Source organism: Accipiter gentilis, chromosome 10 (genome assembly GCF_929443795.1).
Source record: "Accipiter gentilis chromosome 10, bAccGen1.1, whole genome shotgun sequence".
Taxonomy (NCBI): Eukaryota; Metazoa; Chordata; class Aves; order Accipitriformes; family Accipitridae; genus Astur; species Astur gentilis.
Genome location: NC_064889.1, coordinates 26615324 through 26641798, shown reverse-complemented (window position 1 = coordinate 26641798; position 26475 = coordinate 26615324). Strand labels below are relative to the sequence as shown.

Sequence of the window (26475 nt, the reverse complement as noted above, 5' to 3'; positions counted from 1 at the left end):
CTCCGAGAGGAACTTGCGAGGCACTCAAGCCCCAGCGTGTCCTCAACCGAAGGGCAGGAAGCAGCTGCCTAACTCTTCCAGCCCCCAGAGCCCCAAGATGTGGCCCTTTGAGATGTGGCCATGCCCCTCAGAAGAGGCACGGGTTGCCCACAGCAATCTCCACGGGGGAAGCCGCCAGCAGGAACCAGCCACGAGGGAAACTCCCCGAATGGGACGACCTGCCTGTCGTGGCTTAACCCTAGCCGGCAACTGAGCACCACGCAGCCGCTCACTCACCTCCCTCACAGTGGCATCAGAGGGGTAAAAGTGAGAAAGCTCGTGGGCTGAGATAAAGGCAGTTTAATAGGTAAAGCAAAAGCCGTGCACGCAGGCAAAGGAAAACAAGGGATTCCTTCACTACTTCCCATCGGCAGGCAGGTGTTCCGCCTCCATCTCCAGAAAAGCAGGGCTCCATCACGCGTAACAGTTACTTGGGAAGACAAACGCCATCACTCCGAACGCCCCCTCCCTTCCTTCTTCTTCCCCCAGCTTTATATGCTGAGCATGACATCATATGGTCTGGATTATCCCTTTTGTCAGTTGGGGTCAGCTGTCCCAGCTGTGTCTCCTCCCAACTTCTTGTGCGCCCCCAGCCTAGTCGCCGGTGGGGTGGTGTGAGAAGCAGAAAAGGCCTTGACTCTGTAGAAGCACTGCTCAGCAGTAACGAAAGCATCTCAGCATTATCAACGCTGTTTTCAGCACAAATCCAAAACATAGCCCCATACTAGCTACTATGGAGAAAATGAACTCTATCCCAGCCAAAACCAGCACACTGCCCTACGGCTGCTCTGTTCCCGGATGGTGCACTAATGGAGGTGCGCTCAAACTACTGATGTGCACCAACCAGCACGTGCCAAAGGCCGCGGTGGGTGAGGCGAGAAGTTGAGTACCGCCTTGCTGTTCGTCCCTCCCTGCTCTCCCTTCTGGCAATTGAGAGGCCATGCAAAGAGGAGCAGACGCCAGGACAGACACTATGCTCCTCACGTAGCCTCCTTTGCCACCAGACAGGAGCATGACACAGCCCGTCACACCTCCGCTACAGCAGGCAGTGAGTACCATTGCTGGGCTGCTCCCCTCCTTGGCCTGCCACCCTGCCCCGCTGCTGGATGCGGGAAGGGTGGCGAGGCATTCCTCTGCCGCATGAGGAGCCTGGCATTTGCTGTGCCTGAGCAAAGCTGAGGCAGCGGGAGAGGGCACATGCATCCACCTGCCTCAGCAGGCATGTGGTAACACCTGAGGGCAGGAAGCGGGCAGCACAGGCCCATCCTTGCTCCGCAAGATGCCTTCTGCTTTGAACTGCAGCCACAAGAGGACATGTCCTTCCCAGGGCTGGCAAGGCAACCGAAAGTGAAGAGCACCCTCAGTCAAATGCCTGTGAGTTTACTCCTCAGCCACTTTGACCTTGAACCCTTGGGGCTGACTACCCACTTTGAGAATGACAGTTTTGAGAATGAGAATTGACAGATTTCCATAGAACAAGATTTCCGCGCCCCCGCCCCCTTCCCATTTTTTCCTTTGTTTCGGGGCCACCACAGAGCTACCGGGCCACCTCTAGGAATGGTCCCAGTGCCCCCACCCCTTCACACAGCGGCGCTTCTCTCCATCTCACAGAGGGTCCTTCCTTGGCCTTCACCTTCCAACCACCTCTGGGCTTCTGAGTCCCCTCCTTTCCGTCTCCCTCGGCCAGAGAAGCATCCAGCTGGGGCTTGGCTGATTGCTGAGCCCTTCCATGGCCCTGCGGGGCCTTGTGTTTCTCAGGGTCAGCCTCAGCCCTTCAACAGGAGACCCACGTGAGTGGCCTTCATCAGGAGTGCTCCACAGCTGAAGGCCTGACTGAGAGTGGTAGTCACGTTCCCCAGCAAGGATGTGCACAACCCACACACAGGCCCTGGAGCTACTGAAACCCTTTCCTGGGAGCTGGCATGGGACCTCAAATGACCGTTGCTTTGAGGAGCCAGCATCTAATGCATCACTGTGCTCTCGCCCAGTAGGGAAATGCAAGCCAGACCTTTCAGATGAAAGAGACAAGCTCTTCATCTCTTGGCTGCGCTTTGCAAGCCTCAAATTGCTGTTGGTCAATGTGCGTCACACAGAAGGCGCGTTCCAGCTCTCCTGAGGCGCTGGCTCACCATATAAAAAGCCTGTGCCACTCCAGGCCCTTCCATCCAAATCTCTTCCCTTGCTCTCCACGGTGAACTTGGTAAGTCTGAACTCACTCCTTCTCTTCCTGCTGGTAGGATTTCTGTCACGGGGATTGCTTCCCTTCTGTGCGTGGTCCTTCTGATATGTGGTCCAGGCTTGAAAACACGTTGTGCTTCCCTCTTCCGGGAGGCGAGTTGGTGAGGGAAGAGGGGAGGCTTCAGTCCCTTCCGAGAGGGACTGGGCTCTTTTGTAGCAGCGGCTCTGCTGAAGCCTGAGGCTGAACGACCAGTACCATCTAACCGGTCGTCAGGTACTTCCTCCCCCAACGACAGTGCAGCGACATGCCTCGGTCACTCTTGGCGTGGAAGGGAACTTTTCAGGGAGATCTGGCCCTACGCAGGCACTGCCCGTTTTCAGGGGAGCCAAGCTGGGCGTCCGAAAGGGCCCAACGGCTAATGCCCTCTGCTCCCTCCCGGTCTTACAGCGTCGCCTCCCTCCGCGAGACATGTCGTGCTACAGCTCCTGCCTGCCAGCCGCCTGCGGCCCAACCCCGCTTGCCAACAGCTGCAACGAGCCCTGCGTCCTCCGGTGCGCCGACTCCAGCGTTGCGATCCAGCCCTCGCCAGTCCTGGTGACGCTGCCGGGCCCAATCCTCAGCTCCTTCCCTCAGAGCACAGCTGTGGGATCCACCGCGTCGGCTGCCGTGGGGAGCTCTCTCAGCGCTGGCAGTGTGCCCATCGCTTCTGGGGGCTCCCTGGGGCTGGGGGGCTTTGGGTGGTCCGGTCTGGGCCGTGGGCTCTGTGGGCCTCTGGGACGGGGCAATCTCTTATGCTGAAGCCCGTGGATCGCCTGCCCGTGGCCGAGCGCCAGGAGCCTCGAGGAAAGCCCTGGAGCCAGCCCTGAGAGCGTGGCCGTGGTCTGCAGAGGAGCCGAGCTCCCGCTTCTCCGCCTGCGCTGGGAGGAAGGGGCCTGCGCTGGCCTTCCGTCTCTTCCAAGGAAGCCTCTCTCTTTCCCCCTCTTGCCCTGCTTTACCTCATGCTCCCCGTGAAATACCTCCTCCTTCCTTCCGTGGCAACGGGTCTAGGTGATACGCTAGGTGACTGCCAGAGCCTTGAAGGGGAACTGGAAAAGAAGCATCCCTGCCGCGGAGGTTTTCCCTCAGATGGCAGCACTCCTCTGAGCTTTACTCAGCCTCCCAAATGCTCCCGTCTCTTCCTTTCGCCTTTGATTTTCTCATTAAAGACATTGGGCATCAGCTTTGCAAGGGAGTCGTGTTTCATTCTCCCCTCTTCTCCAGTCCCAGCCAGCTGAGTATCCAACAGAGTTGTTCCTCCCTTGGTAAAACGACGGTTTTCTCCGTAGTTCCTGGGTTTGAGAGGGCCTCGTCTTTTGCCCCTGACATCCCATAGCAATGGAGACAAGGCCGGTTTGGGGCGAGAGCTCTTGTGGAAGGAGCCCCATTACCCATCGGGACACCTCGAAAGCCACAAAACAAAGTATGAGGGAAGCCCGAATTTTCTGTTGAATCTCCCTGTGCTGCACTGGTTACGGCAGGGACTGAACAGACTGCTGGATGAATGAGAGCCAATGGTGGTGCTGGCTACTTTGTCAGGAACGTCTTTGTTAAGAACTCAGAAAGCGAATCCCAGGAATTTTTTCATATCCACAACAAGGAGTGCCATCAGTCTGGGGAAGGAGGTCGGCAGAGCATTGTGTTTCCCAGGCCAGTCCTCCCTCCTGCTGTGGGCTCCTGCCCTGGCAGCAAGGTTGAATCTGCCGGTCCTCCTTGTTCACATATCTCTGCCATTACAGGCCCATGGGGCGGGCTCGGGCTGGGGAAACTACTCGGAGTGACCAGGGTGCAAGTGGTTCTGGTCCCAGCCCCCCAAGGCTGTGCACTGCTCCCTTTTGTCCAGGACAGGCATTAACCGGGCGGAGCAGAAAGAGAGGATCGCAGGGCCCTGCCATCGGTGTCCATCCCACAGTGCGCAATCCCCTACCCACCTTTCTGTTATCCACCAGGGGCAGCAAGCCTGGCCTCTGCACCGTTTCCCCCAGCTCAAGGTCTGACCTTCAAGGCACAGAGAGGCTTGGGCTCAGGGGACCAGTGCAGTGGTTTCAACTCTCTGCAGCACTGGAGCTCTGGCAGGTAAGAAGAGGAGTTGTGTGCAGTGGGGCCGGTGCCCCTCAGCTCCCTCTTCATTCCTGACTGTTAGCCGTGCTGGGAGAGAAGCAGCCTGTGACGAGATCCTGGGTGAGCGCCAGGGGGAACAGCACAGAGACACCACAGCCAAGCCTGAGGCACACGCTCTGTCCTGGTCCACCACCAGTCAAGCGTGAGTGACTCCTGTCCGTATGAGCTGGTGGTATCCTTCCAGAGTGCGAGGGGAACGTGGCTGGTGACAAATTAATCTCAAAGCCAGGCTCAAGTCCTTTGGAGGCGCTGAGCCACTCCGGGGTCACTCTCCCGCGTTCCTTCCCGGGAAGGAGCATGGGGCTCCGCTGTTCAGTCATTTTCTGATGTGAATGCTGAGACCTATTTCCGAAAGGTCCCTGGAGCTGAGCCCAGGTGTCGGGAGAGTGGACCAGTCCCAAAAGGCAAAAGCTGGAGGCTGGCTCCTTCTCTGCCATGTCAAGAAGCAGGTTAAAAAGGTGCAGGTGTCAGGAGCAGGAGCAGGAGCAGGAACAGCAAGATCAGGAGCAGTGGAGTGGCAGTGGCAGTGGCAGGAGTAGGAGCAGGAGCAGGAGGAGCAGGAGCAGAAGAAGCAGCAGCAGGAGAAGCAGCAGCAGGAGCAGCGGCAGCAGTGGCAGGGGCAGCAGCAGCATGCTGATGAGGTGGCCGAGTGGTGAAGGCGATGGACTGCTAATCCATTGTGCTCTGCACGCATGGGTTCAAATCCCATCCTCGTCGGTCAGCCCAACAACAGTCAGAGTTTCTGAGTGTGAGCAGCTCGATGTGTGCCCCCAAGTAAGCCTTTGTTTTGAGATGAGAGTGGCCTGCAAAGAAACTTGCAAGGGTTTGAAGTGCCTCAGGATGCACCTCAACTTCTTCTGTCTCCACATAGGCAAGAGGAACAAGAAGGGAGAGGACGAAGATCCAGGGAACTCACAGGATGGTCAGCCTCTCCGCGGTCCCTGGGAAGACGATAGAGCAAAACATCTTGGAAGTAGTTTCCAAACATAGGTAGCACAGGAAGGTGGTTGGGAGTAGCAAGCATGGATTTACAAAGGAGAAGTCATGCTTACCCAAGCTGGTAGCCTTCTACAGTGAGGTGACTAGCTTGGTGGGGAAGGGAAGAGCGGTGGATGTTGTTTACCTTGCCTTCGGTAAGGCTCAACCAGCCATGGGAACGAAAAACAAAAATAGGCGTAAAGCACTTCCAGTCACAGAACATTTCAGGTAAGGTATTTTGCTACGGAAGACATTGCTCTTATCCGTTCACAGAATCTCAGAATCGCTGGGGTTGCAAGGGACCTCCTGAGATCCTTTAGTCCAAGCCAACTGCTCCAGCAAGGTCAACTTGAGCAGGTTGCATAGGACATAGCCGGGTTGGGTTTTGAGTATCTCCAAGGATGGAGACTCCACAACCTCTCTGGGCAACCTGGTCCACTGTTTGACCACCCTCACGGTAAGAAAGTGGTTTCCTGCCTTGCGATGGAATTTCACGTGTTTTAATTTGTGCCCATTGACTCTTGTGCTGCCAGTTGGTACTAGTGAGAGGAGTCTGGCTCCCTCTTCGTTCCCTTCCGCCAGGTGTGGGAAGAATCCCAGCTCTCACAGCCTCCCCTCCTATTTCAGACTCGCCAAGCCCTTAACCGGTTTTGTGACAAAGCAGGGATCTTCAGGGAAGACCCGTGTGCAGGCAGGAGTAGCCAGCAGCCAGCCATGCCACCAAGGGATGTGCTGTCCCGGGCGGTCAGGAGCGACTTGGCAGGGGTCAGAGGAACAGGGACGATCCAGCGTGGTTGTGAAAGGCACAGAGCTGGCTGGAGCCTCTTCCTGCCCACACGACCTCCCCTCCCTTACACACACTTGCACTTCTGCCGCCCTGGCCACCTGCCTCCCTCTCCCAATTTCCTTCGGATAGCTCTTCCCCACGACCGTGGGCTTCTTGCTCTCCCCACTCTGCTCTCCTCTGGGTGCCCTTCCCAGTAGGTTTGCACTTCCAAGGATGCCTCATGGCTCCTGCTGACCAGCACCTGCGAGCAGCGTGCCCGCACGCGCCAGCATGCAAACATGATACGAGAAGAAGAGGCTGGGGTTTGGCCAAGGGGCTCAGAGCTCAGAATGCTGCTGACCCCACCCCGCCGCAAGCCTCGCGTATCCCTAAGGCCTGTGAGCCAGGCAAAGGGGGCCACTGCCAGCCCATTGGGTCTGAATCCAGAGGCAGAGCCTGTGGGAGATGAGAAAGGGGCTGCCTGCTGCGGAGGGGTCAGCTTCTTCATGGGCACCTTAATCTCGCCTGGCCAGCCTCAGGGAAGAGAAGAAGAGCAGAACTCTTTCTCATCGACAGATGAGCTTGGTGGTTTGGACAGCCCAGAAGGATCCCTTTCTCTTCAGTGGCTGCTGAACCCAGGAGCCCAGCAGAGCTCAGGCTGCCACAGCTCCACGCCCCCAGGCCCAGCCAGCAGCGAGGCTGAGCATGCCTCCCAGGAGGCACACACACACAGATCCATGTATACATCCCATACTGAGCCTCGTGCTGTCCTGTGGTGCTCTTTTCCTGCACTCATCACAGTTTTCCAGTACTTAAAGGCCACTACAAAGACGACGGAGACTCTCTCTTAACAGCGAGACACAGAGAGAGGACAGGGAGCAACCAGCAGAGGCTTCGCCTCGATGTAAGAAAGACTTTTTTTACAGTGAGAACAATCATTCACCGCAACGATCTTCCCAGAGACGTGGTAGAGTCCCCAAGACTAAAGGTCGTCAAGATGCCATTGGACAGGGGGCTAGGTAATCTCATCTAGGCTCCCTTTCCCACAAAAGGTTGGACCAGATGATCTGTTGAGGTTCCTACCAGTCGGGGCGATTCTAGGATCCCATGAAAACTTGGCCTTCCCTCATACTTTGTTTTGTGGCTTTCGAGGTGTCCCGATGGGTAATGGGGCTCCTTCCACAAGAGCTCTCGCCCCAAACCGGCCTTGTCTCCATTGCTATGGGATGTCAGGGGCAAAAGACGAGGCCCTCTCAAACCCAGGAACTACGGAGAAAACCGTCGTTTTACCAAGGGAGGAACAACTCTGTTGGATACTCAGCTGGCTGGGACTGGAGAAGAGGGGAGAATGAAACACGACTCCCTTGCAAAGCTGATGCCCAATGTCTTTAATGAGAAAATCAAAGGCGAAAGGAAGAGACGGGAGCATTTGGGAGGCTGAGTAAAGCTCAGAGGAGTGCTGCCATCTGAGGGAAAACCTCCGCGGCAGGGATGCTTCTTTTCCAGTTCCCCTTCAAGGCTCTGGCAGTCACCTAGCGTATCACCTAGACCCGTTGCCACGGAAGGAAGGAGGAGGTATTTCACGGGGAGCATGAGGTAAAGCAGGGCAAGAGGGGGAAAGAGAGAGGCTTCCTTGGAAGAGACGGAAGGCCAGCGCAGGCCCCTTCCTCCCAGCGCAGGCGGAGAAGCGGGAGCTCGGCTCCTCTGCAGACCACGGCCACGCTCTCAGGGCTGGCTCCAGGGCTTTCCTCGAGGCTCCTGGCGCTCGGCCACGGGCAGGCGATCCACGGGCTTCAGCATAAGAGATTGCCCCGTCCCAGAGGCCCACAGAGCCCACGGCCCAGACCGGACCACCCAAAGCCCCCCAGCCCCAGGGAGCCCCCAGAAGCGATGGGCACACTGCCAGCGCTGAGAGAGCTCCCCACGGCAGCCGACGCGGTGGATCCCACAGCTGTGCTCTGAGGGAAGGAGCTGAGGATTGGGCCCGGCAGCGTCACCAGGACTGGCGAGGGCTGGATCGCAACGCTGGAGTCGGCGCACCGGAGGACGCAGGGCTCGTTGCAGCTGTTGGCAAGCGGGGTTGGGCCGCAGGCGGCTGGCAGGCAGGAGCTGTAGCACGACATGTCTCGCGGAGGGAGGCGACCCTGTAAGACCGGGAGGGAGCAGAGGGCATTAGCCGTTGGGCCCTTTCGGACGCCCAGCTTGGCTCCCCTGAAAACGGGCAGTGCCTGCGTAGGGCCAGATCTCCCTGAAAAGTTCCCTTCCACGCCAAGAGTGACCGAGGCATGTCGCTGCACTGTCGTTGGGGGAGGAAGTACCTGACGACCGGTTAGATGGTACTGGTCGTTCAGCCTCAGGCTTCAGCAGAGCCGCTGCTACAAAAGAGCCCAGTCCCTCTCGGAAGGGACTGAAGCCTCCCCTCTTCCCTCACCAACTCGCCTCCCGGAAGAGGGAAGCACAACGTGTTTTCAAGCCTGGACCACATATCAGAAGGACCACGCACAGAAGGGAAGCAATCCCCGTGACAGAAATCCTACCAGCAGGAAGAGAAGGAGTGAGTTCAGACTTACCAAGTTCACCGTGGAGAGCAAGGGAAGAGATTTGGATGGAAGGGCCTGGAGTGGCACAGGCTTTTTATATGGTGAGCCAGCGCCTCAGGAGAGCTGGAACGCGCCTTCTGTGTGACGCACATTGACCAACAGCAATTTGAGGCTTGCAAAGCGCAGCCAAGAGATGAAGAGCTTGTCTCTTTCATCTGAAAGGTCTGGCTTGCATTTCCCTACTGGGCGAGAGCACAGTGATGCATTAGATGCTGGCTCCTCAAAGCAACGGTCATTTGAGGTCCCATGCCAGCTCCCAGGAAAGGGTTTCAGTAGCTCCAGGGCCTGTGTGTGGGTTGTGCACATCCTTGCTGGGGAACGTGACTACCACTCTCAGTCAGGCCTTCAGCTGTGGAGCACTCCTGATGAAGGCCACTCACGTGGGTCTCCTGTTGAAGGGCTGAGGCTGACCCTGAGAAACACAAGGCCCCGCAGGGCCATGGAAGGGCTCAGCAATCAGCCAAGCCCCAGCTGGATGCTTCTCTGGCCGAGGGAGACGGAAAGGAGGGGACTCAGAAGCCCAGAGGTGGTTGGAAGGTGAAGGCCAAGGAAGGACCCTCTGTGAGATGGAGAGAAGCGCCGCTGTGTGAAGGGGTGGGGGCACTGGGACCATTCCTAGAGGTGGCCCGGTAGCTCTGTGGTGGCCCCGAAACAAAGGAAAAAATGGGAAGGGGGCGGGGGCGCGGAAATCTTGTTCTATGGAAATCTGTCAATTCTCATTCTCAAAACTGTCATTCTCAAAGTGGGTAGTCAGCCCCAAGGGTTCAAGGTCAAAGTGGCTGAGGAGTAAACTCACAGGCATTTGACTGAGGGTGCTCTTCACTTTCGGTTGCCTTGCCAGCCCTGGGAAGGACATGTCCTCTTGTGGCTGCAGTTCAAAGCAGAAGGCATCTTGCGGAGCAAGGATGGGCCTGTGCTGCCCGCTTCCTGCCCTCAGGTGTTACCACATGCCTGCTGAGGCAGGTGGATGCATGTGCCCTCTCCCGCTGCCTCAGCTTTGCTCAGGCACAGCAAATGCCAGGCTCCTCATGCGGCAGAGGAATGCCTCGCCACCCTTCCCGCATCCAGCAGCGGGGCAGGGTGGCAGGCCAAGGAGGGGAGCAGCCCAGCAATGGTACTCACTGCCTGCTGTAGCGGAGGTGTGACGGGCTGTGTCATGCTCCTGTCTGGTGGCAAAGGAGGCTACGTGAGGTGCATAGTGTCTGTCCTGGCGTCTGCTCCTCTTTGCATGGCCTCTCAATTGCCAGAAGGGAGAGCAGGGAGGGACGAACAGCAAGGCGGTACTCAACTTCTCGCCTCACCCACCGCGGCCTTTGGCACGTGCTGGTTGGTGCACATCAGTAGTTTGAGCGCACCTCCATTAGTGCACCATCCGGGAACAGAGCAGCCGTAGGGCAGTGTGCTGGTTTTGGCTGGGATAGAGTTCATTTTCTCCATAGTAGCTAGTATGGGGCTATGTTTTGGATTTGTGCTGAAAACAGCGTTGATAATGCTGAGATGCTTTCGTTACTGCTGAGCAGTGCTTCTACAGAGTCAAGGCCTTTTCTGCTTCTCACACCACCCCACCGGCGACTAGGCTGGGGGCGCACAAGAAGTTGGGAGGAGACACAGCTGGGACAGCTGACCCCAACTGACAAAAGGGATAATCCAGACCATATGATGTCATGCTCAGCATATAAAGCTGGGGGAAGAAGAAGGAAGGGAGGGGGCGTTCGGAGTGATGGCGTTTGTCTTCCCAAGTAACTGTTACGCGTGATGGAGCCCTGCTTTTCTGGAGATGGAGGCGGAACACCTGCCTGCCGATGGGAAGTAGTGAAGGAATCCCTTGTTTTCCTTTGCCTGCGTGCACAGCTTTTGCTTTACCTATTAAACTGCCTTTATCTCAGCCCACGAGCTTTCTCACTTTTACCCCTCTGATGCTCTCCCCCATGCCACTGTGAGGGAGGTGAGTGAGCGGCTGCGTGGTGCTCAGTTGCCGGCTAGGGTTAAGCCACGACAGGCAGGTCGTCCCATTCGGGGAGTTTCCCTCGTGGCTGGTTCCTGCTGGCGGCTTCCCCCGTGGAGATTGCTGTGGGCAACCCGTGCCTCTTCTGAGGGGCATGGCCACATCTCAAAGGGCCACATCTTGGGGCTCTGGGGGCTGGAAGAGTTAGGCAGCTGCTTCCTGCCCTTCGGTTGAGGACACGCTGGGGCTTGAGTGCCTCGCAAGTTCCTCTCGGAGCCTTTCAGGAGGGAGCATCACTGGCTGCTTTGTCAGTGCGCTTCCAGTTCCACCTGGAAAAGAGCCGCGGGTGGCTGCCTCCCACCCTGGTGCCATACTGGCTCCTGGGACCTGTTTCTGCCTGTACGCAGCGAGTGCGTTTCTGCTGTGAGCTGTGGCACTGGGTCGACCGTCCTGGCAGGATGGCACAACAGCCCCAGAGCATGGCCCTGCTGGAAATGACAGCAGAAGTGAGACAGAGCCATCAATCCTCTGCAGGAGGAAACAACAATCCCCTCCCAAGACCCTTCCCCCAAACAGCACGGCCGCCCGGGTGAGAGCGTGACCCACCTTCCCGAGCAACGTGGGTAGTCAGAGGCCTTTTCCAGGCAGCTCTCAGGGCTGGTGCCACATGCCTGGCCGTTGAGCTCCCCTCCCCGCAGCCTTCCCAGACCATCTGGCCCAGTCTCCTCTATGTCTCGTAGGGCAGCAGGGAGCACCACCTGGTGCCACTCAGTGGCTGCAGCCTCAGTCCGGTGGTCTGTCACACCGGTCCGTCAAAAAAGCAGGCTCCCCAGGCCCTGGACACATAGGGGCGTCAACTTTCCTCAATTTGGTCTGTGCTCCAGAATTGTGCGGGAGTGGGAACGTCAGGGCACGTCCATGATGTCCTCCTTTGGCTGCAGTTTCACCAAGGAGCATGACAGGATGTCAAGGAGTCACCAAGCGGTTGGGCAAGATGTTAACAGCCATGGTGACAACACTGTACAAAAAGCTGCATTTCTGCAGGAATGCGGACATGAGGTTGCGCCTAGGGTCCTCTGCACGTCTGAGTCCATTTCCCCCAGAGCCCCTCATGCCAGTGCATGGATGATTCGCACCGAGGTGGAGCTGAGGTCTCTCATAGTGCCTCGGCACTTTTTGGTGACTCACAGGTGACTCCGAGGTGGTCTGCTGGTGCCACCTTGCAATTAAATGTGCCAATCCGTCCCTGAGCCAGGAAAAACAAGCCAGACCCTCTGGGTCAGTGACCTGAACGAGCACCCAGCAACGATGCAAAGATGAGTGTTGTTTGGGAAGACTGCGCCGAAGCAAACAGGTCCACTTGGTGATGGCTCACTTTCAGGCATGAGTCAGCAGGCTCCTTCATTGCTCTCCAGGGCCACGTTGAGCCCTTGCTTCTCCTCAGGAGAGTAATGAGTAAAGTCCTGGCAGGCGAGACGAGGGCTGTGCAGTTCCCAAAGAAAACACTCTGGCCTTTCCTGACCGAAGACGACAGCTCAACTGCTGGGCTCCCTTTGCATGGCTGGCAAGTGTGTGCATCACCGAGGCCCAGGGGGGGAGCAGAGATCTGCCGCCGAGTACCCTCATCCACTCCAGCAATGGCCTCAGCGTCCCCATCCCTGCACGCAACGCGGTTTCTCTCCGGACTGCAGGAGGGCCTCGTTTGACCACCACCTTCCAGTCACCCCGCGGATCTGAGTCTCCTCCGTCCTCTGTCCCTCAGCGGAACAGCCATCCTGCAGAGGCCTGGCTGGGCGCTGAGCCGCTCCATAGCCTGCAGGCACTGGTGTTGCTCCCGGTCAGCCTCAGCCCATCAAAGAGAGACCCTTCTGAGTGGCCTTCAGGCGCGCTCCACAGGCAAAGTCCTAAGTGAGTGGTGGCCGTGTTCCCCAGGAAGGGCAGGACGTGCACAACACCCACTCGTGGCCTGAATCTGCTGCTGGAATGAGGCCTCAAACGAGCCTTGGTCTGGGGAAGAAACATAATTGCTATCAACAAAATCACTTCAGTGCTACCCAGGATGAAAGGGGAGCCAAGCATTTCAGGCAAAGGAGGCATGTCTTTCATCTACCAGCAGAGCTTTGAGAAGCCAAAATTGCTGTTTCTCAACATGCTTCATGTTTGTGTCATTTTTCAGCTCCCCTGGGGCTCTGGCCCGCTGGATAAAAGTGTGCCCAACTCCCAGCTCCCCTATCCTCTCCTCGTGCCTTCCTCTGCTCTGGGAAGTTGGTAAGTCTCAGTTCATTTTGCCTCTCGTCTCCTCGGTTGGCAGGACAGTTTTTGTGGAGAGGGCTGCATGCGTTTTGCCTCCCTTGTCCTCGGTGAATGGTCTAGGATGTGAAACAGGGCATGGGTTGGTTTCTTTGCCAGCAGCGGTTCTTTCCAAGGCTCAGGACGTACGGCCAGCACTCTCTAACCAGTGCCTGGGCACTTCCTCTGCCATCCACAGTTCGGCAATGCTCCCTTTGCACTATTGGCCTGACGAGGAGCTTCCTCAGGAGAGCTAGTCCCACCATAGACGTCTTCTTCCGTAGTGGCTGCCGTCTCCAGGAGCCCTGTTGCGTTTTACTCAGACATGTCCCCTCCTGAGAGAAGTGGGCGAGAGGAGCCTGACCTGCCAAGAGTAGGGGTCTCGAGGGCGGGGAGGGGGGAGAAGGAGACCTGTTTGTCTGAGCGAACACATTGATGCTGGTACAAGGGCTGATGATCCGGAGGTACACAGCCTGACGCCAAGAAGAGGGGGAGCCTCTTGGTCTGCAGTAGGAAATCTTTCCCTGACTAAGGCCATGGCATCAAGGCTATGCTCAACCCATCTGAAAAACCTGGCATCCAGTTCCACATACTGGGAGGGGGCTTACTGAGGGCTCTCTCTGGAGCGCCTTCCCTGCCAAGCCTTCAAGGCTGAGCAGAAGGACTGTTGTGAAATAGCCTCACAGCCTGCAGACGTACCCTTGGTAATGGAGCAACCGGAGGTAGCAGGGTGCCTCCACACGTCAGGCACGCCTGGGAGTGGCAAGGCCAGCTGAGGTATAGGCCGCGAAGGAGCTTGACTTGGACGGGAGGAGCTTCCTTGCGTTTGGACGCACCCTCTCGGATCACCCTACAATTACAAGCAAATGCCCACTGCAGGCCCACCAAAAGGCCCAGAACCCCCCCTCTCTTCAGACACTGGAGGTCCGTCAACTGTTGGGCCATGCCACTGCTTCCGCCTTGGAGAATGATTACCAAGTGGGACCCTGCATTTCATGGGGGTGTTGCAAGTAACTCTGGCCACGTTAGCCCAGGTCCCTGTGGGTGAGACATCCCAGGCGGCTGAGAGAAGAGGTCTTCAGATAGGGCAGGGTGTGACCAGGCAGCGGGGAGGTTAAGACGGTGGAGAGGAGGGTGCGTTGTGGTGTTCGGCCAAGAGCACAGCAGGGCACCATTGTGAGCCTTGCTGCTGGACACAGCTTTCTTGACCCGTGCCCCATCCCAAATCTCACTCCGCTGAGCTCCCAGGCGCTGCCCGTTTTCAGGGGAGCCAGGCTGGGCGTCCGAAAGGGCCCAACGGCTAATGCCCTCTGCTCCCTCCCGGTCTTACAGGGTCGCCTCCCTCCGCGAGACATGTCGTGCTACAGCTCCTGCCTGCCAGCCGCCTGCGGCCCAACCCCGCTTGCCAACAGCTGCAACGAGCCCTGCGTCCTCCGGTGCGCCGACTCCAGCGTTGCGATCCAGCCCTCGCCAGTCCTGGTGACGCTGCCGGGCCCAATCCTCAGCTCCTTCCCTCAGAGCACAGCTGTGGGATCCACCGCGTCGGCTGCCGTGGGGAGCTCTCTCAGCGCTGGCAGTGTGCCCATCGCTTCTGGGGGCTCCCTGGGGCTGGGGGGCTTTGGGTGGTCCGGTCTGGGCCGTGGGCTCTGTGGGCCTCTGGGACGGGGCAATCTCTTATGCTGAAGCCCGTGGATCGCCTGCCCGTGGCCGAGCGCCAGGAGCCTCGAGGAAAGCCCTGGAGCCAGCCCTGAGAGCGTGGCCGTGGTCTGCAGAGGAGCCGAGCTCCCGCTTCTCCGCCTGCGCTGGGAGGAAGGGGCCTGCGCTGGCCTTCCGTCTCTTCCAAGGAAGCCTCTCTCTTTCCCCCTCTTGCCCTGCTTTACCTCATGCTCCCCGTGAAATACCTCCTCCTTCCTTCCGTGGCAACGGGTCTAGGTGATACGCTAGGTGACTGCCAGAGCCTTGAAGGGGAACTGGAAAAGAAGCATCCCTGCCGCGGACGTTTTCCCTCAGATGGCAGCACTCCTCTGAGCTTTACTCAGCCTCCCAAATGCTCCCGTCTCTTCCTTTCGCCTTTGATTTTCTCATTAAAGACATTGGGCATCAGCTTTGCAAGGGAGTCGTGTTTCATTCTCCCCTCTTCTCCAGTCCCAGCCAGCTGAGTATCCAACAGAGTTGTTCCTCCCTTGGTAAAACGACGGTTTTCTCCGTAGTTCCTGGGTTTGAGAGGGCCTCGTCTTTTGCCCCTGACATCCCATAGCAATGGAGACAAGGCCGGTTTGGGGCGAGAGCTCTTGTGGAAGGAGCCCCATTACCCATCGGGACACCTCGAAAGCCACAAAACAAAGTATGAGGGAAGCCCGAATTTTCTGTTGAATCTCCCTGTGCTGCACTGGTTACGGCAGGGACTGAACAGACTGCTGGATGAATGAGAGCCAATGGTGGTGCTGGCTACTTTGTCAGGAACGTCTTTGTTAAGAACTCAGAAAGCGAATCCCAGGAATTTTTTCATATCCACAACAAGGAGTGCCATCAGTCTGGGGAAGGAGGTCGGCAGAGCATTGTGTTTCCCAGGCCAGTCCTCCCTCCTGCTGTGGGCTCCTGCCCTGGCAGCAAGGTTGAATCTGCCGGTCCTCCTTGTTCACATATCTCTGCCATTACAGGCCCATGGGGCGGGCTCGGGCTGGGGAAACTACTCGGAGTGACCAGGGTGCAAGTGGTTCTGGTCCCAGCCCCCCAAGGCTGTGCACTGCTCCCTTTTGTCCAGGACAGGAATTAACCGGGCGGAGCAGAAAGAGAGGATCGCAGGGCCCTGCCATCGGTGTCCATCCCACAGTGCGCAATCCCCTACCCACCTTTCTGTTATCCACCAGGGGCAGCAAGCCTGGCCTCTGCACCGTTTCCCCCAGCTCAAGGTCTGACCTTCAAGGCACAGAGAGGCTTGGGCTCAGGGGACCAGTGCAGTGGTTTCAACTCTCTGCAGCACTGGAGCTCTGGCAGGTAAGAAGAGGAGTTGTGTGCAGTGGGGCCGGTGCCCCTCAGCTCCCTCTTCATTCCTGACTGTTAGCCGTGCTGGGAGAGAAGCAGCCTGTGACGAGATCCTGGGTGAGCGCCAGGGGGAACAGCACAGAGACACCACAGCCAAGCCTGAGGCACACGCTCTGTCCTGGTGAAAAGTCCACCACCAGTCAAGCGTGAGTGACTCCTGTCCGTATGAGCTGGTGGTATCCTTCCAGAGTGCGAGGGGAACGTGGCTGGTGACAAATTAATCTCAAAGCCAGGCTCAAGTCCTTTGGAGGCGCTGAGCCACTCCGGGGTCACTCTCCCGCGTTCCTTCCCGGGAAGGAGCGTGGGGCTCCGCTGTTCAGTCATTTTCTGATGTGAATGCTGAGACCTATTTCCGAAAGGTCCCTGGAGCTGAGCCCAGGTGTCGGGAGAGTGGACCAGTCCCAAAAGGCAAAAGCTGGAGGCTGGCTCCTTCTCTGCCATGTCAAGAAGCAGGTTAAAAAGGTGCAGGTGTCAGGAGCAGGAGCAGGAGCAGGAACAGCAAGATCAGGAGCAGTGGAGTGGCAGTGGCAGTGGCAGGAGTAGGAGCAGGAGCAGGAGGAGCAGGAGCAGAAGAAGCAGCAGCAGGAGAAGCAGCAGCAGGAGCAGCGGCAGCAGTGGCAGGGGCAGCAGCAGCAGCATGCTGACGAGGTGGCCGAGTGGTGAAGGCGATGGACTGCTAATCCATTGTGCTCTGCACGCATGGGTTCGAATCCCATCCTCGTCGGTCAGCCCAACAACAGTCAGAGTTTCTGAGTGTGAGCAGCTCGATGTGTGCCCCCAAGTAAGCCTTTGTTTTGAGATGAGAGTGGCCTGCAAAGAAACTTGCAAGGGTTTGAAGTGCCTCAGGATGCACCTCAACTTCTTCTGTCTCCACATAGGCAAGAGGAACAAGAAGGGAGAGGACGAAGATCCAGGGAACTCACAGGATGGTCAGCCTCTCCGCGGTCCCTGGGAAGACGATAGAGCAAAACATCTTGGAAGTAGTTTCCAAACATAGGTAGCACAGGAAGGTGGTTGGGAGTAGCAAGCATGGATTTACAAAGGAGAAGTCATGCTTACCCAAGCTGGTAGCCTTCTACAGTGAGGTGACTAGCTTGGTGGGGAAGGGAAGAGCGGTGGATGTTGTTTACCTTGCCTTCGGTAAGGCTCAACCAGCCATGGGAACGAAAAACAAAAATAGGCGTAAAGCACTTCCAGTCACAGAACATTTCAGGTAAGGTATTTTGCTACGGAAGACATTGCTCTTATCCGTTCACAGAATCTCAGAATCGCTGGGGTTGCAAGGGACCTCCTGAGATCCTTTAGTCCAAGCCAACTGCTCCAGCAAGGTCAACTTGAGCAGGTTGCATAGGACATAGCCGGGTTGGGTTTTGAGTATCTCCAAGGATGGAGACTCCACAACCTCTCTGGGCAACCTGGTCCACTGTTTGACCACCCTCACGGTAAGAAAGTGGTTTCCTGCCTTGCGATGGAATTTCACGTGTTTTAATTTGTGCCCATTGACTCTTGCGCTGCCAGTTGGTACTAGTGAGAGGAGTCTGGCTCCCTCTTCATTCCCTTCCGCCAGGTGTGGGAAGAATCCCAGCTCTCACAGCCTCCCCTCCTATTTCAGACTCGCCAAGCCCTTAACCGGTTTTGTGACAAAGCAGGGATCTTCAGGGAAGACCCGTGTGCAGGCAGGAGTAGCCAGCAGCCAGCCATGCCACCAAGGGATGTGCTGTCCCGGGCGGTCAGGAGCGACTTGGCAGGGGTCAGAGGAACAGGGACGATCCAGCGTGGTTGTGAAAGGCACAGAGCTGGCTGGAGCCTCTTCCTGCCCACACGACCTCCCCTCCCTTACACACACTTGCACTTCTGCCGCCCTGGCCACCTGCCTCCCTCTCCCAATTTCCTTCGGATAGCTCTTCCCCACGACCGTGGGCTTCTTGCTCTCCCCACTCTGCTCTCCTCTGGGTGCCCTTCCCAGTAGGTTTGCACTTCCAAGGATGCCTCGTGGCTCCTGCTGACCAGCACCTGTGAGCAGCGTGCCCGCACGCGCCAGCATGCAAACATGATACGAGAAGAAGAGGCTGGGGTTTGGCCAAGGGGCTCAGAGCTCAGAATGCTGCTGACCCCACCCCGCCGCAAGCCTCGCGTATCCCTAAGGCCTGTGAGCCAGGCAAAGGGGGCCACTGCCAGCCCATTGGGTCTGAATCCAGAGGCAGAGCCTGTGGGAGATGAGAAAGGGGCTGCCTGCTGCGGAGGGGTCAGCTTCTTCATGGGCACCTTAATCTCGCCTGGCCAGCCTCAGGGAAGAGAAGAAGAGCAGAACTCTTTCTCATCGACAGATGAGCTTGGTGGTTTGGACAGCCCAGAAGGATCCCTTTCTCTTCAGTGGCTGCTGAACCCAGGAGCCCAGCAGAGCTCAGGCTGCCACAGCTCCACGCCCCCAGGCCCAGCCAGCAGCGAGGCTGAGCATGCCTCCCAGGAGGCACACACACACAGATCCATGTATACATCCCATACTGAGCCTCGTGCTGTCCTGTGGTGCTCTTTTCCTGCACTCATCACAGTTTTCCAGTACTTAAAGGCCACTACAAAGACGACGGAGACTCTCTCTTAACAGCGAGACACAGAGAGAGGACAGGGAGCAACCAGCAGAGGCTTCGCCTCGATGTAAGAAAGACTTTTTTTACAGTGAGAACAATCATTCACCGCAACGATCTTCCCAGAGACGTGATAGAGTCCCCAAGACTAAAGGTCGTCAAGATGCCATTGGACAGGGGGCTAGGTAATCTCATCTAGGCTCCCTTTCCCACAAAAGGTTGGACCAGATGATCTGTTGAGGTTCCTACCAGTCGGGGCGATTCTAGGATCCCATGAAAACTTGGCCTTCCCTCATACTTTGTTTTGTGGCTTTCGAGGTGTCCCGATGGGTAATGGGGCTCCTTCCACAAGAGCTCTCGCCCCAAACCGGCCTTGTCTCCATTGCTATGGGATGTCAGGGGCAAAAGACGAGGCCCTCTCAAACCCAGGAACTACGGAGAAAACCGTCGTTTTACCAAGGGAGGAACAACTCTGTTGGATACTCAGCTGGCTGGGACTGGAGAAGAGGGGAGAATGAAACACGACTCCCTTGCAAAGCTGATGCCCAATGTCTTTAATGAGAAAATCAAAGGCGAAAGGAAGAGACGGGAGCATTTGGGAGGCTGAGTAAAGCTCAGAGGAGTGCTGCCATCTGAGGGAAAACGTCCGCGGCAGGGATGCTTCTTTTCCAGTTCCCCTTCAAGGCTCTGGCAGTCACCTAGCGTATCACCTAGACCCGTTGCCACGGAAGGAAGGAGGAGGTATTTCACGGGGAGCATGAGGTAAAGCAGGGCAAGAGGGGGAAAGAGAGAGGCTTCCTTGGAAGAGACGGAAGGCCAGCGCAGGCCCCTTCCTCCCAGCGCAGGCGGAGAAGCGGGAGCTCGGCTCCTCTGCAGACCACGGCCACGCTCTCAGGGCTGGCTCCAGGGCTTTCCTCGAGGCTCCTGGCGCTCGGCCACGGGCAGGCGATCCACGGGCTTCAGCATAAGAGATTGCCCCGTCCCAGAGGCCCACAGAGCCCACGGCCCAGACCGGACCACCCAAAGCCCCCCAGCCCCAGGGAGCCCCCAGAAGCGATGGGCACACTGCCAGCGCTGAGAGAGCTCCCCACGGCAGCCGACGCGGTGGATCCCACAGCTGTGCTCTGAGGGAAGGAGCTGAGGATTGGGCCCGGCAGCGTCACCAGGACTGGCGAGGGCTGGATCGTAACGCTGGAGTCGGCGCACCGGAGGACGCAGGGCTCGTTGCAGCTGTTGGCAAGCGGGGTTGGGCCGCAGGCGGCTGGCAGGCAGGAGCTGTAGCACGACATGTCTCGCGGAGGGAGGCGACCCTGTAAGACCGGGAGGGAGCAGAGGGCATTAGCCGTTGGGCCCTTTCGGACGCCCAGCTTGGCTCCCCTGAAAACGGGCAGTGCCTGCGTAGGGCCAGATCTCCCTGAAAAGTTCCCTTCCACGCCAAGAGTGACCGAGGCATGTCGCTGCACTGTCGTTGGGGGAGGAAGTACCTGACAACCGGTTAGATGGTACTGGTCGTTCAGCCTCAGGCTTCAGCAGAGCCGCTGCTACAAAAGAGCCCAGTCCCTCTCGGAAGGGACTGAAGCCTCCCCTCTTCCCTCACCAACTCGCCTCCCGGAAGAGGGAAGCACAACGTGTTTTCAAGCCTGGACCACATATCAGAAGGACCACGCACAGAAGGGAAGCAATCCCCGTGACAGAAATCCTACCAGCAGGAAGAGAAGGAGTGAGTTCAGACTTACCAAGTTCACCGTGGAGAGCAAGGGAAGAGATTTGGATGGAAGGGCCTGGAGTGGCACAGGCTTTTTATATGGTGAGCCAGCGCCTCAGGAGAGCTGGAACGCGCCTTCTGTGTGAAGCACATTGACCAACAGCAATTTGAGGCTTGCAAAGCGCAGCCAAGAGATGAAGAGCTTGTCTCTTTCATCTGAAAGGTCTGGCTTGCATTTCCCTACTGGGCGAGAGCACAGTGATGCATTAGATGCTGGCTCCTCAAAGCAACGGTCATTTGAGGTCCCATGCCAGCTCCCAGGAAAGGGTTTCAGTAGCTCCAGGGCCTGTGTGTGGGTTGTGCACATCCTTGCTGGGGAACGTGACTACCACTCTCAGTCAGGCCTTCAGCTGTGGAGCACTCCTGATGAAGGCCACTCACGTGGGTCTCCTGTTGAAGGGCTGAGGCTGACCCTGAGAAACACAAGGCCCCGCAGGGCCATGGAAGGGCTCAGCAATCAGCCAAGCCCCAGCTGGATGCTTCTCTGGCCGAGGGAGACGGAAAGGAGGGGACTCAGAAGCCCAGAGGTGGTTGGAAGGTGAAGGCCAAGGAAGGACCCTCTGTGAGATGGAGAGAAGCGCCGCTGTGTGAAGGGGTGGGGGCACTGGGACCATTCCTAGAGGTGGCCCGGTAGCTCTGTGGTGGCCCCGAAACAAAGGAAAAAATGGGAAGGGGGCGGGGGCGCGGAAATCTTGTTCTATGGAAATCTGTCAATTCTCATTCTCAAAACTGTCATTCTCAAAGTGGGTAGTCAGCCCCAAGGGTTCAAGGTCAAAGTGGCTGAGGAGTAAACTCACAGGCATTTGACTGAGGGTGCTCTTCACTTTCGGTTGCCTTGCCAGCCCTGGGAAGGACATGTCCTCTTGTGGCTGCAGTTCAAAGCAGAAGGCATCTTGCGGAGCAAGGATGGGCCTGTGCTGCCCGCTTCCTGCCCTCAGGTGTTACCACATGCCTGCTGAGGCAGGTGGATGCATGTGCCCTCTCCCGCTGCCTCAGCTTTGCTCAGGCACAGCAAATGCCAGGCTCCTCATGCGGCAGAGGAATGCCTCGCCACCCTTCCCGCATCCAGCAGCGGGGCAGGGTGGCAGGCCAAGGAGGGGAGCAGCCCAGCAATGGTACTCACTGCCTGCTGTAGCGGAGGTGTGACGGGCTGTGTCATGCTCCTGTCTGGTGGCAAAGGAGGCTACGTGAGGAGCATAGTGTCTGTCCTGGCGTCTGCTCCTCTTTGCATGGCCTCTCAATTGCCAGAAGGGAGAGCAGGGAGGGACGAACAGCAAGGCGGTACTCAACTTCTCGCCTCACCCACCGCGGCCTTTGGCACGTGCTGGTTGGTGCACATCAGTAGTTTGAGCGCACCTCCATTAGTGCACCATCCGGGAACAGAGCAGCCGTAGGGCAGTGTGCTGGTTTTGGCTGGGATAGAGTTCATTTTCTCCATAGTAGCTAGTATGGGGCTATGTTTTGGATTTGTGCTGAAAACAGCGTTGATAATGCTGAGATGCTTTCGTTACTGCTGAGCAGTGCTTCTACAGAGTCAAGGCCTTTTCTGCTTCTCACACCACCCCACCGGCGACTAGGCTGGGGGCGCACAAGAAGTTGGGAGGAGACACAGCTGGGACAGCTGACCCCAACTGACAAAAGGGATAATCCAGACCATATGATGTCATGCTCAGCATATAAAGCTGGGGGAAGAAGAAGGAAGGGAGGGGGCGTTCGGAGTGATGGCGTTTGTCTTCCCAAGTAACTGTTACGCGTGATGGAGCCCTGCTTTTCTGGAGATGGAGGCGGAACACCTGCCTGCCGATGGGAAGTAGTGAAGGAATCCCTTGTTTTCCTTTGCCTGCGTGCACAGCTTTTGCTTTACCTATTAAACTGCCTTTATCTCAGCCCACGAGCTTTCTCACTTTTACCCCTCTGATGCTCTCCCCCATGCCACTGTGAGGGAGGTGAGTGAGCGGCTGCGTGGTGCTCAGTTGCCGGCTAGGGTTAAGCCACGACAGGCAGGTCGTCCCATTCGGGGAGTTTCCCTCGTGGCTGGTTCCTGCTGGCGGCTTCCCCCGTGGAGATTGCTGTGGGCAACCCGTGCCTCTTCTGAGGGGCATGGCCACATCTCAAAGGGCCACATCTTGGGGCTCTGGGGGCTGGAAGAGTTAGGCAGCTGCTTCCTGCCCTTCGGTTGAGGACACGCTGGGGCTTGAGTGCCTCGCAAGTTCCTCTCGGAGCCTTTCAGGAGGGAGCATCACTGGCTGCTTTGTCAGTGCGCTTCCAGTTCCACCTGGAAAAGAGCCGCGGGTGGCTGCCTCCCACCCTGGTGCCATACTGGCTCCTGGGACCTGTTTCTGCCTGTACGCAGCGAGTGCGTTTCTGCTGTGAGCTGTGGCACTGGGTCGACCGTCCTGGCAGGATGGCACAACAGCCCCAGAGCATGGCCCTGCTGGAAATGACAGCAGAAGTGAGACAGAGCCATCAATCCTCTGCAGGAGGAAACAACAATCCCCTCCCAAGACCCTTCCCCCAAACAGCACGGCCGCCCGGGTGAGAGCGTGGCCCACCTTCCCGAGCAACGTGGGTAGTCAGAGGCCTTTTCCAGGCAGCTCTCAGGGCTGGTGCCACATGCCTGGCCGTTGAGCTCCCCTCCCCGCAGCCTTCCCAGACCGTCTGGCCCAGTCTCCTCTATGTCTCGTAGGGCAGCAGGGAGCACCACCTGGTGCCACTCAGTGGCTGCAGCCTCAGTCCGGTGGTCTGTCACACCGGTCCGTCAAAAAAGCAGGCTCCCCAGGCCCTGGACACATAGGGGCGTCAACTTTCCTCAGTTTGGTCTGTGCTCCAGAATTGTGCGGGAGTGGGAACGTCAGGGCACGTCCATGATGTCCTCCTTTGGCTGCAGTTTCACCAAGGAGCATGACAGGATGTCAAGGAGTCACCAAGCGGTTGGGCAAGATGTTAACAGCCATGGTGACAACACTGTACAAAAAGCTGCATTTCTGCAGGAATGCGGACATGAGGTTGCGCCTAGGGTCCTCTGCACGTCTGAGTCCATTTCCCCCAGAGCCCCTCATGCCAGTGCATGGATGATTCGCACCGAGGTGGAGCTGAGGTCTCTCATAGTGCCTCGGCACTTTTTGGTGACTCACAGGTAACTCCGAGGTGGTCTGCTGGTGCCACCTTGCAATTAAATGTGCCAATCCGTCCCTGAGCCAGGAAAAACAAGCCAGACCCTCTGGGTCAGTGACCTGAACGAGCACCCAGCAACGATGCAAAGATGAGTGTTGTTTGGGAAGACTGCGCCGAAGCAAACAGGTCCACTTGGTGATGGCTCACTTTCAGGCATGAGTCAGCAGGCTCCTTCATTGCTCTCCAGGGCCACGTTGAGCCCTTGCTTCTCCTCAGGAGAGTAATGAGTAAAGTCCTGGCAGGCGAGACGAGGGCTGTGCAGTTCCCAAAGAAAACACTCTGGCCTTTCCTGACCGAAGACGACAGCTCAACTGCTGGGCTTCCTTTGCATGGCTGGCAAGTGTGTGCATCACCGAGGCCCAGGGGGGGAGCAGAGATCTGCCGCCGAGTACCCTCATCCACTCCAGCAATGGCCTCAGCGTCCCCATCCCTGCACGCAACGCGGTTTCTCTCCGGACTGCAGGAGGGCCTCGTTTGACCACCACCTTCCAGTCACCCCGCGGATCTGAGTCTCCTCCGTCCTCTGTCCCTCAGCGGAACAGCCATCCTGCAGAGGCCTGGCTGGGCGCTGAGCCGCTCCATAGCCTGCAGGCACTGGTGTTGCTCCCGGTCAGCCTCAGCCCATCAAAGAGAGACCCTTCTGAGTGGCCTTCAGGCGCGCTCCACAGGCAAAGTCCTAAGTGAGTGGTGGCCGTGTTCCCCAGGAAGGGCAGGACGTGCACAACACCCACTCATGGCCTGAATCTGCTGCTGGAATGAGGCCTCAAACGAGCCTTGGTCTGGGGAAGAAACATAATTGCTATCAACAAAATCACTTCAGTGCTACCCAGGATGAAAGGGGAGCCAAGCATTTCAGGCAAAGGAGGCATGTCTTTCATCTACCAGCAGAGCTTTGAGAAGCCAAAATTGCTGTTTCTCAACATGCTTCATGTTTGTGTCATTTTTCAGCTCCCCTGGGGCTCTGGCCCGCTGGATAAAAGTGTGCCCAACTCCCAGCTCCCCTATCCTCTCCTCGTGCCTTCCTCTGCTCTGGGAAGTTGGTAAGTCTCAGTTCATTTTGCCTCTCGTCTCCTCGGTTGGCAGGACAGTTTTTGTGGAGAGGGCTGCATGCGTTTTGCCTCCCTTGTCCTCGGTGAATGGTCTAGGATGTGAAACAGGGCATGGGTTGGTTTCTTTGCCAGCAGCGGTTCTTTCCAAGGCTCAGGACGTACGGCCAGCACTCTCTAACCAGTGCCTGGGCACTTCCTCTGCCATCCACAGTTCGGCAATGCTCCCTTTGCACTATTGGCCTGACGAGGAGCTTCCTCAGGAGAGCTAGTCCCACCATAGACGTCTTCTTCCGTAGTGGCTGCCGTCTCCAGGAGCCCTGTTGCGTTTTACTCAGACATGTCCCCTCCTGAGAGAAGTGGGCGAGAGGAGCCTGACCTGCCAAGAGTAGGGGTCTCGAGGGCGGGGAGGGGGGAGAAGGAGACCTGTTTGTCTGAGCGAACACATTGATGCTGGTACAAGGGCTGATGATCCGGAGGTACACAGCCTGACGCCAAGAAGAGGGGGAGCCTCTTGGTCTGCAGTAGGAAATCTTTCCCTGACTAAGGCCATGGCATCAAGGCTATGCTCAACCCATCTGAAAAACCTGGCATCCAGTTCCGCATACTGGGAGGGGGCTTACTGAGGGCTCTCTCTGGAGCGCCTTCCCTGCCAAGCCTTCAAGGCTGAGCAGAAGGACTGTTGTGAAATAGCCTCACAGCCTGCAGACGTACCCTTGGTAATGGAGCAACCGGAGGTAGCAGGGTGCCTCCACACGTCAGGCACGCCTGGGAGTGGCAAGGCCAGCTGAGGTATAGGCCGCGAAGGAGCTTGACTTGGACGGGAGGAGCTTCCTTGCGTTTGGACGCACCCTCTCAGATCACCCTTCAATTACAAGCAAATGCCCACTGCAGGCCCACCAAAAGGCCCAGAACCCCCCCTCTCTTCAGACACTGGAGGTCCGTCAACTGTTGGGCCATGCCACTGCTTCCGCCTTGGAGAATGATTACCAAGTGGGACCCTGCATTTCATGGGGGTGTTGCAAGTAACTCTGGCCACGTTAGCCCAGGTCCCTGTGGGTGAGACATCCCAGGCGGCTGAGAGAAGAGGTCTTCAGATAGGGCAGGGTGTGACCAGGCAGCGGGGAGGTTAAGACGGTGGAGAGGAGGGTGCGTTGTGGTGTTCGGCCAAGAGCACAGCAGGGCACCATTGTGAGCCTTGCTGCTGGACACAGCTTTCTTGACCCGTGCCCCATCCCAAATCTCTCTCCGCTGAGCTCCCAGGCGCTGCCCGTTTTCAGGGGAGCCAGGCTGGGCGTCCGAAAGGGCCCAACGGCTAATGCCCTCTGCTCCCTCCCGGTCTTACAGGGTCGCCTCCCTCCGCGAGACATGTCGTGCTACAGCTCCTGCCTGCCAGCCGCCTGCGGCCCAACCCCGCTTGCCAACAGCTGCAACGAGCCCTGCGTCCTCCGGTGCGCCGACTCCAGCGTTGCGATCCAGCCCTCGCCAGTCCTGGTGACGCTGCCGGGCCCAATCCTCAGCTCCTTCCCTCAGAGCACAGCTGTGGGATCCACCGCGTCGGCTGCCGTGGGGAGCTCTCTCAGCGCTGGCAGTGTGCCCATCGCTTCTGGGGGCTCCCTGGGGCTGGGGGGCTTTGGGTGGTCCGGTCTGGGCCGTGGGCTCTGTGGGCCTCTGGGACGGGGCAATCTCTTATGCTGAAGCCCGTGGATCGCCTGCCCGTGGCCGAGCGCCAGGAGCCTCGAGGAAAGCCCTGGAGCCAGCCCTGAGAGCGTGGCCGTGGTCTGCAGAGGAGCCGAGCTCCCGCTTCTCCGCCTGCGCTGGGAGGAAGGGGCCTGCGCTGGCCTTCCGTCTCTTCCAAGGAAGCCTCTCTCTTTCCCCCTCTTGCCCTGCTTTACCTCATGCTCCCC

General features: G+C 57.8%; 5 protein-coding genes and 2 non-coding genes across 7 annotated transcripts; 5 read left to right on the top strand and 2 right to left on the bottom strand.

Moving 5' to 3' along the window:
* The first annotated feature begins 2686 nt into the window (after positions 1 to 2686).
* LOC126043999 (beta-keratin-related protein) lies at positions 2687 to 3016 on the top strand. Its single transcript, XM_049813091.1, has one exon. The coding sequence runs from the start codon at positions 2687 to 2689 to the stop codon at positions 3014 to 3016; it is 330 nt and encodes a 109-aa protein (XP_049669048.1).
* A 1994-nt stretch (positions 3017 to 5010) lies between these two features.
* Positions 5011 to 5092, top strand: TRNAS-GCU (transfer RNA serine (anticodon GCU)). The gene has a single exon. It is a non-coding gene; the product is annotated as a tRNA-Ser (tRNA).
* Positions 5093 to 7912: 2820 nt separating this feature from the next.
* Positions 7913 to 8242, bottom strand: LOC126043998 (beta-keratin-related protein). Its single transcript, XM_049813090.1, has one exon. It carries the CDS (start codon positions 8240 to 8242, stop codon positions 7913 to 7915), a length of 330 nt encoding a protein of 109 aa, XP_049669047.1.
* Positions 8243 to 14306: 6064 nt separating this feature from the next.
* On the top strand, positions 14307 to 14636 carry LOC126043997 (beta-keratin-related protein). The gene has a single exon (XM_049813089.1). It carries the CDS (start codon positions 14307 to 14309, stop codon positions 14634 to 14636), a length of 330 nt encoding a protein of 109 aa, XP_049669046.1.
* Positions 14637 to 16640: 2004 nt separating this feature from the next.
* TRNAS-GCU (transfer RNA serine (anticodon GCU)) lies at positions 16641 to 16722 on the top strand. The gene has a single exon. It is a non-coding gene; the product is annotated as a tRNA-Ser (tRNA).
* A 2820-nt stretch (positions 16723 to 19542) lies between these two features.
* Positions 19543 to 19872, bottom strand: LOC126044005 (beta-keratin-related protein-like). Its single transcript, XM_049813098.1, has one exon. The coding sequence runs from the start codon at positions 19870 to 19872 to the stop codon at positions 19543 to 19545; it is 330 nt and encodes a 109-aa protein (XP_049669055.1).
* A 6064-nt stretch (positions 19873 to 25936) lies between these two features.
* Positions 25937 to 26266, top strand: LOC126043996 (beta-keratin-related protein). The gene has a single exon (XM_049813088.1). The coding sequence runs from the start codon at positions 25937 to 25939 to the stop codon at positions 26264 to 26266; it is 330 nt and encodes a 109-aa protein (XP_049669045.1).
* Positions 26267 to 26475: the final 209 nt, after the last annotated feature.